Source organism: Ictalurus furcatus, chromosome 14, assembly GCF_023375685.1.
Source record: "Ictalurus furcatus strain D&B chromosome 14, Billie_1.0, whole genome shotgun sequence".
In the NCBI taxonomy this organism is placed as follows: Eukaryota; Metazoa; Chordata; class Actinopteri; order Siluriformes; family Ictaluridae; genus Ictalurus; species Ictalurus furcatus.
The window spans coordinates 28,089,686-28,108,417 of NC_071268.1; the positions used below are offsets into that span (position 1 = coordinate 28,089,686).

The following is an 18,732-nucleotide window of genomic DNA, read 5'->3' on the forward strand; positions in this document are numbered from 1 at the left end:
CCTCACCTTAACCCTAAACTTAACCCTAACCCTGAACTTAACCTTAAACCTAACCCCGAATTTTACCTTAAGCCTAAGCCTGAACTTAACCTTAAGCCTAACCCCGAATTTTACCTTAAGCCTAAGCCTGAACTTAACCTTAAGCCTAACCCCGAATTTTACCTTAAGCCTAAGCCTGAACTTAACCTTAAGCCTAACCCCGAATTTTACCTTAAGCCTAAGCCTGAACTTAACCTTAAGCCTAAGCCTGACCTTAGCCTTAAGCGGAGTTTTTATGGGAGACTCCATATCACCATTCATAAGCCCGTAGTTTTTATGGGAGACTCCACCAACACCCATTCTGAATCCTCCCTTTCCAAGTGTACTACAAATGAAGGGTGTCGTCAGACTCCTCAGATGATGGATTTTGAGACACCGTCAGTCTAGATAACTGACCTTACAGACACATTAAGACAGACAGAAAAGCAGTAGCCTGGTCTATCACCACTCATAAGCCCGTAGTTTTTATGGGAGACTCCGACCTCAGTCGCATTCCTAAAATCACAGACTCAAACACACAAGTTGACAGCTTTCCTGGAGCGAATTTCCTACACATTTCCAAAATTCTCCAAAAGCACAGAGAACGTACTACTGTCGGTAGACCTAAACAATAGGGAACAACATCCGCACAAAACAGCTATCAAACAATCACAGTGCCTGTGGAGAGAAACTCGAGAAATATTTCCAAGTGCCACAGTGTACACACCTATTATTCAACTTTCAGATTTTTTTTTTTTACCCCTGCAGGAGCAGCAGAATCTGGAGCTGATCAATAAATGCAGTTGAACGATTAAGGCATAGCATGCTCCCAGTGTCACAAACGTTACATAGGGGAAACTAAAAACACATTAATAGTAAGGTTAAAACAACGCCTACACAACATCACCAATAACATCAAGAATACCAAATTGAGAACACGGTTTGAACCAACTAATAATCTCTGGGCTGGAATCCAGCCTGATATTAAATGGATACACTGATTAAAAACGTGGATTCCCATGGGACTTAACGAGACGGGTGGAAAATGCTGGTAAGACACCAGTTTAATCCTCAAAACTACACCACGTTCCATTAACATGTAGGTCCTAAAATGACTCGAGAGTCTGGAAATGGGATCACGGTTTCCGGGGAGCCATAAAATAAGAAAACTATCTGTTTAGACAAAAATAACACCGGGTTTGACATCAGGAGACTGGATGAGTGTAGTCAAGGACACAAAGTGAGTGTGATAAATAAATATAAGCATGAATTAAGCACTTACCTTCTGTTGAGTGGAAGGGACCAAGCACTTACCTTTTTGGCACTTGAACTCCAAATCCCCAGTCCACCACTTGGTATTGAACCTGTGGGAGAAAAAAATATAATACAAAACTATTCTCAACATGAATTAATAAAGGATCTTAATCATTCGATTCAACTCCTAACCCAAACCTTAACCCCTAACCCTTAAGCCCCGTACCCAAATCCTGTACCCTATCCCTGTCCTACTCCTACCCTTTTATTCCTATCTAAAACCTAACCCTTTTATTCCTATCTCTTATCCTAACCCCTGACCCTAAATCCTAACCGAAATCCCTAAGCCCAACCTCTAAAACCAACCCCTTACCCCAACCCTCACCTTAACCTTAACCCAAATCCCAACCCCTAACATGACCCTGATCCAAACATCTTACCTGAACCTCCAACCTGAATCTCTGGCCCAAACACTAACCCCTATCCCAAATCCTGTACCTTATCCCCATCATAACCCTACCCAAAACCCTACCCTAACCCTCTAATTCCTACTTCTTACCCCAACCTTGACCCTTGACCTTGGTAGCCCAACCTCTAATCTTAATACCTTGGACACACACTCTAATCTTGGATTCCATCATTTCTCTACATCATAACAATATATAATTCATAAAGTAAACTAAATGGGAAAGGAGAAGGAAGATCAGATGTTGCCTGTATGTTCCAAATTCAAATTTGGAATAAAAAAAACAGAAAAACATTCAGTTCAGAATCTTACCCTTGAAGTTAACCTTAAGCCTAACCCTAAACGTAACCTTAACCATAACCCTGAATTTAACTCTGAACTTAACCATTAACCTTAAGCCTAAGCCTGAACTTAACCCTAACTCAATTTCCTGAATTTATTATCGATTTTTTCCTCTAGAAATATTGAATATAATTCTAAATGTAAAAGTCGATGAGCTGTGAACAACATTCACTTCCTGTAAAGTAATAAAGTGAAATCTACCCAGGTTTCTCTCGAACCTCTTACAGAAAAATAACATCATATTTACACGCTTTTCTTTTTTTCAAATGGGATTGATTTTTTTTTTTTTTTACACATGATTAATTTTTTTATGAAGTCATTTTAATTCCCACTATTTTTTACACATGAATTCTTAACGTGATTTTTTCCCCCCACAATTTTGCCATGTGTTTCTTTTCCCCGTATTTATTCACATTTTGTTTAGTTTTTTCGCCCACTGGATTTTTCCCCCCTGATTTTACACATGATTATTTTCACATTTTTGTCTTTTTTATGTTTGATTAATTTTCACAATTTTATTATTATTTTTTTTTACATGCACGACATTTGCTTTTGTTTCTGAAATATTATTCACATATGTTGACATGAGTGCAGTTTATCTGGGATATAACATGTTGAAATGCATTTTCTCGTGGTCACATGACTCACATGATCACGTGAAACATTGGTGATTTTTAAATAAGGGGCGAGACGTGTTCAGGGCCTAAATTTCGCTTCTTTCTTTTTTTTTTTTTTTACTCTTTATGTACATATGTTGTCCCTGAATATGTCTTTTGTGTCGTGTTGATTTAGACACACAGTTTATATCGTGCATGCATGAAGCCACATCGCTACAGAATGTAATTGAATGTGTAAAATGTTTTTCGACTAGCATGTTGACTAGCAAATAAATGCACTAGCATCTTAGCATCTTAGCCTTCTTCCTTTAGCCATTTTGATGGTAACACCAATTTGATGTTTTGTGTTGGCTCATAGAGTGGATCGTTGTCTTTATATTCAAGCCACAATGCTAGTTGGCTAGTTTTCCTGTTATTAACTTGCTAACACGTCAGATAAAGTGAAAATGTATGAGATGAAATGTCAGAACTAGGCCACTCCAGAACCCGGAACAGGTTCACATATAGCATCCCGTTATTAGCGTCCTTCCTTAGCATTAGAGCGAGGTTTTCCTCCAGAAATAGCAGATTCTCAATGTGTGTGCCAAAGCAAACCGAGTGTGGCAGTGTCGCCTTCACGTCCTGTCAGCACAGCTATCACTTAGAGTCTTTATGCGTTTGAAATCTTGCTCTGTGGACGTGCAGGACTGTCACCGCTCGGGCGTCGGCGTGAGGTCAGAGCTGGAAAACAGCGCTGTAACGCAACCCGCAATCCTAAATTACACCACCTTTTCCTCACGCACAGGACGGAGCTCATCATCTTTCAGCTGGGGCGAGTTCTCCACTGCGGGGAGGAAATCTGTAAAATATGGAGGGTTTTCACTTAAAAAAAAACAACCTTATTCTAGTCAATATAATGGATCATGGACCTGATCAGAGATTCCGACTTTCTGCTCTCACTCTGAGATGACTGGACGGATGAAATCATATTCAGTCTCACAAAGCTTAAAACACGTCGGACTCGGACGTGACATCTCCTCCTTGTTTCCGATCACCTTTTCACAAGAGCACGAAAGTGTGTTCATTTTTTTCCCTTCATTTTTTGTGTAACAACAATCAAATATATAAAAAAAAATCTAGCAACAATTATATTATGTTAATCATTGGCTAATCTCTCTCCACGCTGAACTGTGCTCCTTGTGGTCAAAATTGGTATTACATGCAAATTGTCAGCATTTAGCTGCCCTGTCCCCCCTGTCCGCGTGAATGAGCTGTTACTAACATTACCAACGTATTACAACCAGAGCATTCATATAAACCTGTGATCTGCAGCTGCACAACTGTGGTACAAAGTCATTCTAAAACATATTTATTTAACAGTGAAGCTCGAACTTTTCTCTACAGGATCCTTCTCTTTAATCTAAACTCTGCTCCCAGGTCAGTTCTTTTAGGTTCATTGAATAAAAGCAACAAGCATTGTGGAGAAAAGTCCTGAACATGTTTATCACCACGTCCTAACAGTTTATGTCTCTTCCCCTGTACAGATGTGCTGTGCCCGAACATGAAGGTGCAAGCAGAACGATTCAAGCCCAACAGCACGAGTGCTGGACTACAGGAAGTTCCAGGTGACTCACTTCACGCTCACTCTAAGCACATCCTCTGGTGGAAGGAGTATTTTAATGGAAATATCAGACATGAGCATGGCCCTCGGTGCACGATCTTTCCATCTTCAGCCACCACTTTACATCGCTGGTGTGTTTTCTTTTTAGTTCTAGTGTTATTGTGTTGTTTTTTTTTATTTAAATAGTTCATGTATAAAAGAATGCAGCAGCGGAGAAGGTTACAGCTTCATCTCGAGGACGCGATAGTTGAAAGACCACTACATCTACATTTTAAGCTCTGCATGCTGCGGTCCTCATGCCAGGATGTTAGCTTTGAGTCTTTCGGGGAATCAGAGTTCCTGCGTGAGCCTCCCACTCACCTTCACAAGAGCTGAGCTAAAAACCAGACCTGCTAAGAGAGAGACATGGAGAAATGAGAGGACACGGTCCTGAGGCTCCACGCGCTGCCAAGAACAAAGTAGCTTTATATGGGATTTAAAATTTAAAAAAAAAACTAAAGTGAAATGACAGGACTGTACTCAGTTTAAAAGGGAAAATCAAAAGAATAAACAGTTTACACACTTAAATGCACTGGAATAATTAAAAAGTAAAGAGTAAAGGATTTTAACTTTCCACTTCATCTCCCGTTCTTAAATGTGTAACAATTTGTACAAAAAAAGTTCTGAAGGTTGTACGCAATGTCATGAAATTTATGAGGGCTTTATGCAACGTTTTGAAGGTTGTACCCAATGTCATGGAGGTTGTATGTGAAGTCATGAAGGTTATGAAGGTTGTATGCAAAGTGTTGAAGGTTATGAAGGTTGTATGCAAAGTGTTGAAGGTTATGAAGGTTGTATGCAATGTTTTGAAGGTTATGAAGGTTGTATGCAAAGTGTTGAAGGTTATGAAGGTTGTATGCAAAGTGTTGAAGGTTATGAAGGTTGTATGCAATGTTTTGAAGGTTATGAAGATTATATGCAAAGTCATGGCGGTTATGAAGGTTGTATGCAAAGTTATGAAGGTTATGAAGATTGCATGTAAAGTCATGAAAGTTCTGAAGGTTGTATGCAAAGTCATGGAGGTTATGAAGATTGTATGCAAAGTTATGAAGGTTATGAAGGTTGCATGTAAAGTCATGAAAGTTCTGAAGGTTGTATGCAAAGTCATGGAGGTTATGAAGGTTGTATGCAAAGTTATGAAGGTTATGAAGGTTGTATACAATGTTTTGAAGGTTATGAAGGTTGTATGCAATGTTTTGAAGGTTATGAAGGTTGTATGCAAAGTGTTGAAGGTTATGAAGGTTGTATGCAAAGTTATGAAGGTTATGAAGATTGCATGTAAAGTCATGAAAGTTCTGAAGGTTGTATGCAAAGTCATGGAGGTTAGGAAGGTTCTATGGAATGTTTTATAGGTTATGAAGGTTGTATGCAAAATGTTCATGGTTATAAAGATTGTATGCAAAGTTATTAATGTTGTATGCAAAGTGTTGAAGGTTATGAAAGTTGTTTGCAAAGTCATGGAGGTTATGAAGGTTGTATGCAAGGTCATGGAGGTTATGAAGTTTGTATGCAAAGTCATTGAGGTTATGAAGGTTGTATGCAAAGTCATTGAGGTTATGGAGGTTGTATACAAAGTTTTGAAGGCTACGAAGGCTGTATGCAATGTGATGAAGGTTCTGAAGATTGTATGCAAAGTTATGAACGTTGTGAAGGTTGTATGCAAGGTCACAAATGTTATGAAGGTTGTATGCAATGTTATGAAGGTTCTGAAGGTTGTATGCAATGTTATGAAGGTTCTGAAGGTTGTATGCAATGTTATGAAGGTTCTGAAGGTTGTATACAATGTTATGAAGGTTCTGAAGGTTATATGCAAAGTTATTAAGGTTGTATGTAATGTTATGAAAGTTATATGCAAAGTTATGGAGTTGTGACTGGAGACTCCTTCCATAAATGTTATATAAACAACTCCATACTTTAAGAAAACATTACCGTAACAACAATTACACATTTTAAAACCGGTTTATGTGGAGCGTCTGCCATACACGTCCCTGTGAATGAGCTGTTACTATAGAAACGATAACGTATTAGACCGAGCGTACTGTTATAATCTAAATAGATTGCATTACGTTCATCTAAATTCTAGAAAAACTATTTTAAAACCCACAACTTTCCTTTTCTCATGTAGACCGTGTATGACCCTATGTTTTTTTAAATTTTTTTTTTTAATCTACGTGGCTCTCAGACAAAACCAACCAAACAAACAAACAGCAGCCGAGTAGAAAAGTGCCTCTGAGGTTTAGGTGATCTGGGATGCCACCGACTCGACGGGATCTCAGCGATTCCAGGTGCTAATTACGCGGTCATGCTGTTACAGTAAACGGCACATTCCCAAAACACACAAGCTCAGCTAAAGCATCGAGTGGGAAAACATTCAGCATCATGTCAGACAACAAATGTTTACCAAACGTAGTGTAGTCCAGCTGCGCATGTTTATCACCTTCAGTTTGGCCTCGTGCAGGTACAAGAGCGAGTAGCTTTGGACTTAAAACTGTTACAATTAGTAAATAAAAACTATATCATATAATAAAATATAATACAGTGCATAAATATGTGCACCCAAGTGTTGCAGAACACCCAGAAAGACTGACGCACTGAAGACGTTCTGCTAACCTACAGTTATTCTGTGTGTGTGTGTGTGTGTGTGTGTGTGTGTGTGTGTGTGTGTGAAGCCGTACGTAAGCCTATGTGACCATGTGGTCTGATATGAACAGATGTGGATCAGAGGAGCGTGTCATTAAAGTCCTCGCTTCGTTTCTCAGACAGCTGTGCTCTGCTCCCACTTTTTCCAAACACACACACACGCACACACACACCCACACACACACACACACACAGAGTCCAAAATAGCTCTCCTCTGGAGGAATGATTATACACTCGGCTTTGCCTTTCTAATTACAGGCTCGTGGTGAAGCTACAGGGGGAGAACTGACACACACACACACACACACACACACACACACACACACACCATGAGAATCACAGTAGTAAAGTAAAGAGAAAATTAAGCTGGAAGAACTTGGACTAGTCTACTTCCTTTTAAATATAAGTAAGTCTAAATGCTGTAATGTAGAGCTAAATAGAGTTAATGGAGGATTTATTATTGTTATTCTTGTAGGAAAGAAAGAACAAATCTAGAAAATAATCATATTTTAACCTAATACTCAATTTGGTATACTTCCACTCATAGGCCCAGCCCTTATCCTGTAAGCCCCGCCCCCAACATTTGAAGGCGTCAACTGATGCGGAAATTTGTAATCAAATCTATAAAAGTAGTAAATTCTCTTATTTTTAATGAGATATTTGTACTGAGATAATGACTAATGAGTGTGTGTATGTAGTCTATATGTACTTTCATGTCTATACAGGAAGCAAACATACAGGAACAGGGCTGGGGGATATGATGATGTCATATTCTGCGAATAAATAAAGTTTTTATTAGTCAAATCATTATTGAATTTTTTTTTAGAGATAATTCATCTTCACCCTCAGTTAAAAATCTGCTCTGTTCATTAAAACCCTTTCTGTTAATAAAAAAAATAAAATAAATAATAATAATAATAATAATAATAATAATAATAATAATAATAATAATCCACATAGTAATTAAAAGTATATTGTGCTTTTTAACAAATATTTAGCTGGGATAATTTAGTTATTGAACCGTGCACAATTACACATACTGTACAGTGGTGCTTGAAAGTTTGTGAACCCTTTTGAATTTCCTATATTTCTGCATAAATATGACCTACAGTACCCTCCACTAATATCGGAACCCTTGATAAATATGAGCGAAGAAGGTTGTGAAAAATCGTCTTTATTGTTTAACCTTTTGATCTTTTGCTAAAAAAAAATTAAAAATACTCTGCTCTCATGGATATCAAACTACTTCAAACACAACACAGGTTTACAGGTTAACAATTATTGGCACCCCTATGAATTCATATGAGAAAAATATATTTGAAGTATATTCCCATTAATATTTTGCTTTTTTTTTTTTGTACACCGGGTGACTAGGAACAAGAAATTGTTCAACCATGACTTCCTGTTTCACAGGGGTATAAATATGAGGTAACACACAGGCCAAATTCCCTTAGTCATTCATAACAATGGGTAAGAGTGAGGAATACAGCTGTGATGTGCAGCAAAAGGTTGTTGAGCTTCACACAATGGGGTGTGTCTATAAGAAAATAGCACAAGCATTGAAAACGCCCATTTCCACCATCAGGGCAATAATTAAGAAGTTCCAGTCAACTGGAAATGTTATGAATCCACCTGGAATTGGACGCGTGTCTATATCGTCTCAACACACTGTGAAGAGGACGGTTCGAGTGGATAAAACATCTCCAAGGATCTACTTTTAGGATTTGTGTGAAAATATGATGATGATCATATTTCTGCAATAATATAATATAAATTTCCACAGTATCATGTATCATGATGACATTTTTGGCCAGCTCTTACCAGAATTAAAAAGCTGTTTGATTAGACAACAGAAAAGACGTCTGTGTAGATTTGGATTTGTTGTTGTTTTGTTTGTTGAATATTTGTGTGACTGCAGGACTTTCACTGTTGTAGAAAAGCAGGCGAGAGCAGGAGACGTTTCTGTCTAAAGGAATGTCAGCGTGGGAGTCGAGTCACTGCCACACGCTGCTGCTGGGTTTAAGGATACTTTAGAGTTTGTCACTGATGGAGAGCAGGATATGTGTTGGAGTGTGTGGCCACCTGTTCCTGAGCTTTTTCTATACACACACACACACACACACACACACAAACACAAACACACACACAAATAGAGCCAGCAGTAGTCACATGAAATCATTTTCATGTTTGAATCAGTTGCAATGAATCATATCCACATTTGAGTCATTTGAAGTGAATAATTTTCTGTGAATTCAGTTCAATTAAATGTTATTACATCGTGTTTTTTCACATAGAAGCTTTACAAAAATAATTTTAATTTCATGTTTAAATCATTAGCAACTACTAATTTTCATGTGAGAATCATTTAAAGCAAATCATATTCAATTTGAATCATTTGCAGTGAATCATTTACACGATTACATACTTGTAATACAGTGGGCCCATTGTCAGTTTAAGTGAATCATTTCATTTGCAGTGAATCATTTTCATTTGCAGCGAATCATTTTCACGTGCGATTCATTTACAGTGAACTATTTTCACGGTTATAAAATCAGCAGCAAATCGTTTTCAGTTTAAGTCATGGGCAGTGAATTGTTTCATTTGGAGTGAATCATTTTCATATTTAAATCATTAGCAGTGAATTACTTTCATGTTTGAATCATTTACAGTGAATCGTTTTCATTAGCAGTGAATCACTGTCATGTTTGAATCATTCACAGTGAACTATTTTCATGTGTGAATCATTTGCAGGGAATCCTTTTCATTAGCAGTGGAAAATTTTCATCTGTGAATCATTTGCAGTGAATCAGTTCCAGTGAATCATTTTCAATTTGAATCATTTGCAGTGAATCATTTTCACATTTATAAAAATTAGGAGTGAATCATTTTCAGTTTAAGTCATGTGCAGCAAATCATTTCCCTCACCAGCCTTTCTTTTCTCTCTGTTGAAGTTGATGAGACAAAAATGGTGTCTAGAAGGGTTTCGTGGGGTCTTGTTTAGACCATGCCCACTTTGGGTTTGAAATCAGGTTCAGATATTGTTACACCCCTAGTGTATAGAAATGTGTTCTTGTAAGACTGATGGGATGAGAACAATGACCTTTTTGAAAACACTCTCTCTCTCTCTCTCTCTCTCTCGCACGCTTTCTCTCTCATGAGGTCACACACTTTTTAATTGAAGGGAGAACCTTCAATTAAACCTTCAAACCTACTGAAGCTTCAGTCTTCAGAGGTTTGTGTGTTTCCTTGATGAGGAACATTAACATCACACCAGATCGCACACTCGGCTGGGTAAACGCCCTGTTGCCATGGAAATGCGTGTGTTGTGTACAGGAGTGTCATCTTTCTGCCACTGTAATGTGGTGGTTGATCGCGACAAACCACAGCACGAAACTCTCTCTCTCTCTCTCTCTCTCTCTCTCTCTCTCTCATACACACACAGCTTTCTATTGCAACACCAATGTCACACTTGCGATATCTGCCCCAGCGAGTGCATTTGAATGTTTAATGGAAGCAGATATGACACACAGGAGTAATTAGTGGCTCTGAGATCTAGAACCAGAAAAAGTAACCACACTCGTGTACCCCCTGGTGGGGGTTACCAGGTGAGCGTTCTCAAACGGCATAATTACAACATGGGAACTCGAGTTAGAGGTGTGTCAGTAACAAAAAGTCTCGGCGCCCGCCAATACGAATATGACACCTTAAGTAATTTATTTACCGAAAACTTATTTATGTTATTAGGGAAATATATAGAATGCATATGGAATATAACCGGCCGAGTGCTTTAAACACTGACAAGCTTTCATTTAATATTTATAATCATTAGAAGAAGAGGCCAGGTCCTCAAAATGTTCTTAAAATGTTGCAAGTAAGCTAGTTCCTAAAAAAAAAACAACAACAAAAAAAAAACCCACATTTCTATTAATTAGATTTATTTTAGGCTATATTTTGATACACGCTCCCTCTAGTGGTCATACACTGAAATGACTAACAGATTTTTATTTATTTATTTATTTATTTTTAAACAATATTAATGCAATGTGATTGTGATCTGCTGTTGAACCCCAGGCTTTGACCTGATGGAGTACTTTAATGTGAGGGATGTTCTGGGAGAGAAGTCTGACCCTGGACAGAGCTCCTATGTGAGACTGGGGACTATGCCTATCGTCCAGCAGACTGAGTGAGTACCACACGAATAATGATCCAAACACATGACATGATACACACCTGGAACTAGCATGTAGTCAGTCATCTTGCTTTTCCCTTTCTAGGTATAAAATTTCAATATGTGTAATAAATATAATCATATATCATTTTTATTTTGATGTATGTAAGCAAAAAGTGGTAGAGCAGGGCTAGACAGAGTAATAAAATAATTTCAGCTAATATAAATATAAATAAGATGAAACCGCAGGTCTAATTAGTAAATCATCTGACCTTAGTTCGCATCAGCAATTAGTACATTTAATGCGAACATGCTTTTATATCAGTTTAAAATATACAACTTACTGTTATCATCTTTCTGACGCTCAGAGAGAACAGGCATTTGCACACAGGCCTAACTGCTAGAGTGTCCATCCGTTTCTGAAAGATTGCCTGCGAAATAAGGAACAGCTAAGTAGATTTTTCAAAATATAGAAATTTCCGCCACTACACGATCAGACCGTTAAATGATGATCATCAGTTTCGGACTTTTGAATGATCAGCTTTAAAAATGATTCACTTCTAAAACGATCAGCTTCCAAACTGATCAGCTCTAATGGTCGACTCATAAAATGGTCAGCTTTCAGATCATCAGCTTCTATATACGCGGCTATAAAATGATACGAGTTAAATGATAAACTTCTTAAATTTCAGCTTTTGAAATGATAAGAATGGAATTATCTCCCTAAATGATCAGCTTTCTACAGTAAATGATGAGTTTAATAAATGATCAGCTTTATAAATGATGAGTTTAATAAATGATCAGCTTTATAAATGATCAGTTTAATAAATGATCAGTTTAATAAATGATCAGCTTTATAAATGATCAGCTGCTGGTGGATTGTAACGAATACGTTTCTACCGAATTTCGGGATGAGCATCTTGTAAAGAATCTCTCTCCTCTTCTCCTGTGTGTTACAGAAACGTGTTTTCACAAGGCCTCCCAGATGAATACGCCTTCGTTACCACGTTCAAATTCAGAAAGACGTCTAGGAGGGAGGACTGGTACCTGTGGCAGGTCTACGACAAGTACGGCATCCCTCAGGTCAGTAAAGCCCACTGTGGAACCAGAAGGAGATTCAAATAGATTTAAGTAGTTTAAGAATCGACTACAGTAGCATACACTTTTGCTCAGTTGGTAGTTGATGGACCACATATCCATCATCAGCTTCCTAAATGATCGGCTTCTTAAATGATCAGCTGCTGATTGATATTAAAACACAGGTTTCCCCAGAACTTGATGGACCCCATATCCATTATCAGCTTGCTAAAAAAATCAGCTTCTAAAGTTTAATGTATTAAATTATCAAGTATTCTATGTTAACAGCTTCCAAAATGATCACCTTTAAAATGATCAGCTTCCTAAATGATCATCTTGCTAAATGTTCAGCTTCCTAATGATCAGCTTCCCAATGATCAGCTTCCTAATGATCAGCTAACTAAACGATCAGCTAATTAAACGATCAGCTAACTAAATGATCAGCTTCCTAATGATCAGCTAACGAAATGATCAGCTTCCTAAATGATCAGCTAACGAAATGATCAGCTTCCTAAAGGATTGTCTTTCTAAATGATCAGCTTCCTAATGATCAGCTTCCTAATGATCAGCTTCCTAAAGGATTATCTTGCTAAATGATCAGCTAACTAAATGATCAGTTTCCTAAATGATCAGCTAACTAAACAATCAGCTTCCTAAACAATCATCTTGCCAAACGATCAGCTTCCTAATGATCAGCTTCCTAAAGGATTATCTTGCCAAACGATCAGCTTCCTAAATGATCAGCTAACTCAACGATCAGCTAACTAAATGATCAGCTTCCTAAACGATCAGCTAACTAAACAATCAGCTAACTAAATTATCAGCTTCCTAATGATCAGCTTCCTAAATGATCAGCTAACGAAATGATCAGCTTCCTAATGGATCAGCTAACTAAACGATCAGCTTCCTAAACGATCATCTTGCCAAACGATCAGCTTCCTAAATGATCAGCTAACTCAACGATCAGCTAACTAAACGATCAGCTTCCTAAACGATCATCTTGCCAAACGATCAGCTTCCTAAATGATCAGCTAACTCAACGATCAGCTAACTAAATGATCAGCTTCCTAAACGATCATCTTGCCAAACGATCAGCTTCCTAAATGATCAGCTAACTCAACGATCAGCTAACTAAATGATCAGCTTCCTAAAGGATTATCTTGCTAAATGATCAGCTTGCTAAATGATCAGCTTTCTAATGATCAGCTTGCTAAATGATCAGCTTCCTAAATGATCAGTTTCCTAAACGATCAGTTTCCTAAATGACCAGCTTTTAAAACAATAAAGGAACAGTTTCTGCATGATCGGATTTCAAAACGATCAGCTTCTTAAATATCCAGCTTTGTAAATAAACAGCATCTAAATGCTCAGCTCCTTAAAGGATCAGTTTCATAAAGAGTCAGATTCAGTCAGCTTCCAAAATGATCACCTTTAAAATGATCAGTTTCTTAAATGATCAGCTTCCTAGCTTTTCAAGCAATCGCCCCCTAAAGGAACAGGCTGTGAATGATCAGATTTCAAATTAAGCAGCTTATAAATTGATCAGATTTTATAATGATCAGCTGCTTTATGTCAAGGTCATGTACTACTCAATTCCTGATGTTTTGAGAAGTGTGTGTACCTGAGATTTACTTCACACACTGTATCCTATGCTTGTTTTAGTGGTCAAGACCTTGTCTAGTCTTTATCTCTCTTGCAGGTTTCTATCCGTCTAGATGGAGAGAATAAAGCGGTGGAGTACAACGCCGTGGGTTTGACCAAAGACGCAGTCCGAGCCGTGTTCCGCAGCCCGGATGTGGAAAACCTATTTGACAGAAACTGGCACAAGATCGGCCTGAGCATCCACGCCAAATCCGTCTCGCTCTATCTGGACTGCAAACTCATCCAGACCCTACCGATCGAGGACCGAGAGGACATCGACATCCAGGGCAAAACCGTCATCGGCAAGAGACTCTACGACAGCGTCCCCATCGACGTGAGTCAATGACAAATACTAACTGAATCATCACTTCTCAAATAATCAGCATCATGTTTCATTTCCTAACTCGTCCTCCACAGTTCGACCTTCAGAGGATGGTAATCTACTGCGACTCTAAGCAGGCAGAGCAGGAGACATGCTGTGACCTGCCTGGAGGCCCTGTGAGTGTCTCACACACACACACACACACACACACACACACACACACACACCAGGTTCTTTAAAAGATCAGCTTTAAAGCTTTAAATGATCTGATTCCATGAGCAGCTCCATGAACAATCAGTTTTTAAAGCATCAGCATTAACATGACCAGCTTCCTAAATGATCCGTAAATGATCCGGTTGCTAAGTAATCAGGTTCTAAACAATTAGCTTCTAGACAATCAGTATCATCTTCTAAACGATTAGCTTTGAAATAATGTGTGTCATAAATGATTAGCTTCTAAACAATTAGTTTGCTAAATGATCAATGCTATAAACATCAGCTCCCAAATGATCAGCTCCAAATGATCAACTCTCAAAATGATCAGCTCCAAATGATCAACTCTCAAAATGATCAGCTCCAAATGATCAGCTCTCAAATGATCAGCTCCCAAATGATCAGCTCCCAAATGATCAGCTCTCAAATGATCAGCTCACAAATGATCAGCTCACAAATGATCAGTGTCAAACAAATCAGCTCTCAAATGATCAGCTCCAAATGATCAACTCTCAAATGATCAGCTCACAAATGATCAGCTCACAAATGATCAGTGTCAAACAAATCAGCTCTCAAATGATCAGCTCCCAAATGATCAACTCTCAAATGATCAGCTCACAAATGATCAGCTCCAAATGATCAACTCACAAATGATCAGCTCACAAATGATCAGTGTCAAACAAATCAGCTCTCAAATGATCAGCTCCAAATGATCAGCTCTCAAATGATCAGCTCCCAAAATGATCAGCTCCAAATGATCAGTTCTCAAATGATCAGCTCCAAATGATCAGCTCCCAGATGATCAGCTCACAAATGATCAGCTCAAATGATCAGCTCTCAAATGATCAGCTCTCAAATGATCATCTTCTTAAATGATCAGCATCATTAATGATCAGTGTCATAAATGATCAGCTTCTAAACAATTAGATTGCTACATGATCAGCATCATAAAAAATATACTTTTAAACGATCAGCTTCTTAAATGATCAGTGTCATACACAAATCAGCTTTGCCGCCCGAGGGCCCAAAGTTCATGCAGTATTGCTTTTCACCCTTGTCCCTTGCGCACAGAGATCTCTCCAGATTCTCTGAATCTTTTGATGATATTATCTACTGTAGATGATGAGATATTCATAGTCTTTGCAATTTTACATTGAGGAACATTATTCTGAAATTGTTCCACAAATTGTAGACGAAATTCTTCGCAGATCGGTGAAGTTCTACCCATCTTTACTTCTGAGAGACTCCGCCCCTCTAAGATACCCTTTTTATCACATTACTGACCTGTTCCCAAGTAGCCTCCAGCTGTTTCTTTTTAGTTAGTAACACTTACTTTTCCAGCCTTTTGTCGCCCTTGTCCCAACTTTTTTGAGACGTGTTGCGGCCATCAAATTCAAAATGACCATATTTTCTTCCTTAAAACAGCACATTTCCTCAGTTTAAACATTTGGTATGTTTTCTACGTTCTATTGTGAATAATATATGGCTTTATGAGATTTGCGTTCTGCTTTTATTTACAATTTACACAGCGTCCCAACTTTTTTGGAATTGGGGTTGTACATTAAGAGTTTCTCAAATGAACTGCTCCTTAAATTATTACAGCCATCTCTGTCTCTCCAGATCAGTTGAAATGCACTTTCACATGTTTGTCACATGATCACATAGTAATAACATATCATGTTGCGTAAAATAATAATAATAATAATAATAATAATAATAATAATAATAATAATAATAATGTGTGTGTCTCAGTGCCCTAAGCAGGTGGTCACTGAACCCACGCCTATTTTACTCCCGACCCCGACTCCTACGAGCGGAGAGCAGAAGAGTGGAGAACACACCGTCAACTGTTCCTGCACCACCGGGGAGAGGGTAAGACCCTGATGCCTAGGGGTCAAAGGTCAAGAGTGCATTAGGAAAACTGGATCATGAATAAACTTGCAAATGGATACAAACGGATGAAAATGAAACCAAGCATACAGCTGTGATATATTTACACTCGGCAGACTCTGACGATGTAAATATCACACATAATGTAAGGTTGGATGGCAATTTCTCATCTGCTTCTCTCTCTTTTATCGCTCTTCGCTGTCTCTCTCTCTCTCTCTCTCTCTCTCTCTTTCTCACTATCTACAGGGTGAGACAGGTCTGCCCGGTGCTCAAGGCCCTAAGGGTGAAAAGGTCATAAAGCAGTCGCTTTAATTCAGCTGATGTTTTAAAGGAGTTTGTGTGTTATATCCTCTGCTTTCTGCCGCGCAGACATTTCCTCCTCAACTCTGTCCTCTAAACTGTACATCCACAGGGAGATCCGGGCCTTCAGGGCACTCCAGGACCACAAGGACCTAAAGGGCAGAAAGGAGAACTTGTAGGAAAAAGTGATTTCTTACTAATTCATGCGACCTTGGTTACATTAGTGCTAGAAGACAGGTTTATTTTATACTGGACAGGTTTGCGGAATTAACTAGTTAGTTTTTTTTTGTTTTGTTTTTTTTAAATAAAGGCTGCCTTGTGATTTAAAACAATGTATTTAACAAATACATGAACAGTTTTATATTCGACTCCCCACGTTTACTTCATAATCTCAGAGATTTTATTCATCATCGAAGTCTTAGAACGTGTGTTCCAACGAGGTGACGTTAGCGAGTTAGCAATACAACAGTATGTACTGTGAAGGTTTGGGTTCTTCACAACTAGCTAGGCTTACTATCACTATGAAATATATACAATCCAAAAATATACACAAGTGAATTATCAACCATTTAAAAAAAAATTCCTTGTTTTGGCTACGTCAGTTTGCGCATCACACTGTACACCTGAAAGGGCTTAGGGTAGATTATATGGGGTCGATTCTGTGTAGATAGCACAGCGGGTTCCAAGTAGAACCTCTTCAGGAAGCTAAAAACCATCTTAACTAGCTAAAGAACCCTTAAAAAAGCCCTTGTAAGTACCCTTGTTAAAAAGAGTCATTGGCATGGTAAAAAATAAACTAAAATGATGCCATATCTCAGCCTGGACATCACTGGTGCTTAGTTAAATGATCAGATCTTGTAAATAGGATTTGATTTGCTGGAGTTGTTGCCACGGTAACAACATGATGCCATATCTTAGCCTGGACATCACTGGTGCTTAGTTAAATGATCAGATCTTGTAAATAGGATTTGATTTGCTGGAGTTGTTGCCATGGTAACAACATGATGCCATATCTTAGCCTGGACATCACTGGTGCTTAGTTCTAGAGCAAGCCAGTTTGACCTGCTTTAAAAAAATAATAATGGAAAAGTGGAGAACGCAGCGCCGTTTCTAGGCACCAGGTTGGGGGCGCCAGTGAACGCCTCAACACCCCCGCCTCCGCCCGACTCACGCACCCACAAGAGAGAGAGTACATTATTATTATTATTATTATTATTATTATTATTATTATTATTATTAATTAGTAAGTTATTTCGTTCTCGTTTTTTTAATTCAGGTAACAGTTTATGATTGCATGTGATTATATATCTGGTATCCCTGGAGATACTGGGCGTGCTGTTAGGAAGAGAGATAGAGATGTACAGTACAGGGCGGCGAGCGTCCGTGCTTGACTGGTGTTTCATCATGAAAAGGTCAAAGCCGTCAGGGGCTCAGTATCACACACAAAAAAATAGAGGATGAGAGAAAGAAAGAGAAATATAAAAGGTATGCGACTAGTAGTCTATAGACGGTAAAGACCTGGGGGGTTATTTAAGAAAGGTGTATATATTGTTTGGATGAACCTGTGTTGCGTTTGTAATTGCTTGATATCCATGAGAGCAGAGCATTGTAGTGAATTTTTTTAACAGAAGATCAAAAGGTGAAACAATAAAGACAATTTTTCACAGCGCTCTTTGCTCAGATTGACCCAGGGTGATAATATTAGTGGAGGGCGCTGTAGGTGTAACAGTAAATCACTAATTAGAAATAAGAAATGAAAATGATAAATGAATTATAATTGGATGTTTTAAGTAATAATTTCCTAACATATTATACGCATATATTTATAATTAATCATTATAATTTACACTTGTGATTGTAAATGATCATTAGTAGTATAAGAAGTAATACAGTAGTAACCACAACAACAACAACAACAATAATAATAATAATAATAATAATAATAATAATAATAATAATAATAATGTGAAGAAGTGGGTATCGCATGAAGCAGCCTTAAAATTAAAAGTGTTTAGTGATTAAAAACATCCTGTTCAGAAGATTATTCCATTTCAAAGATAATACACTGTGTTTTCTAATTTCCATCTGTGCTGCTTCTCTCTCTCTCTCTCTCTCTCTCTCTCTCTCTCTGCCTGGAACAATAAT

At 38.1% G+C, this 18,732-nt stretch overlaps 1 protein-coding gene across 2 annotated transcripts in view; it reads left to right on the plus strand.

Moving 5' to 3' along the window:
- col22a1 (collagen, type XXII, alpha 1) overlaps window positions 1-18,732 on the plus strand; it is a 77,715-nt gene that overhangs the window by 19,882 nt on the left and 39,101 nt on the right. Inside the window, exons 4-11 of one of the 2 annotated variants that reach the window (XM_053641013.1) lie at window positions 4,221-4,301; window positions 11,048-11,159; window positions 12,104-12,227; window positions 13,921-14,196; window positions 14,280-14,360; window positions 16,150-16,269; window positions 16,534-16,578; window positions 16,700-16,762. In XM_053641013.1, coding sequence (XP_053496988.1) covers window positions 4,221-4,301; window positions 11,048-11,159; window positions 12,104-12,227; window positions 13,921-14,196; window positions 14,280-14,360; window positions 16,150-16,269; window positions 16,534-16,578; window positions 16,700-16,762 — 902 coding nt within the window. The remainder of the gene's footprint in view (window positions 1-4,220; window positions 4,302-11,047; window positions 11,160-12,103; window positions 12,228-13,920; window positions 14,197-14,279; window positions 14,361-16,149; window positions 16,270-16,533; window positions 16,579-16,699; window positions 16,763-18,732) is intronic. The other variant, XM_053641014.1, reaches the window with a different exon arrangement.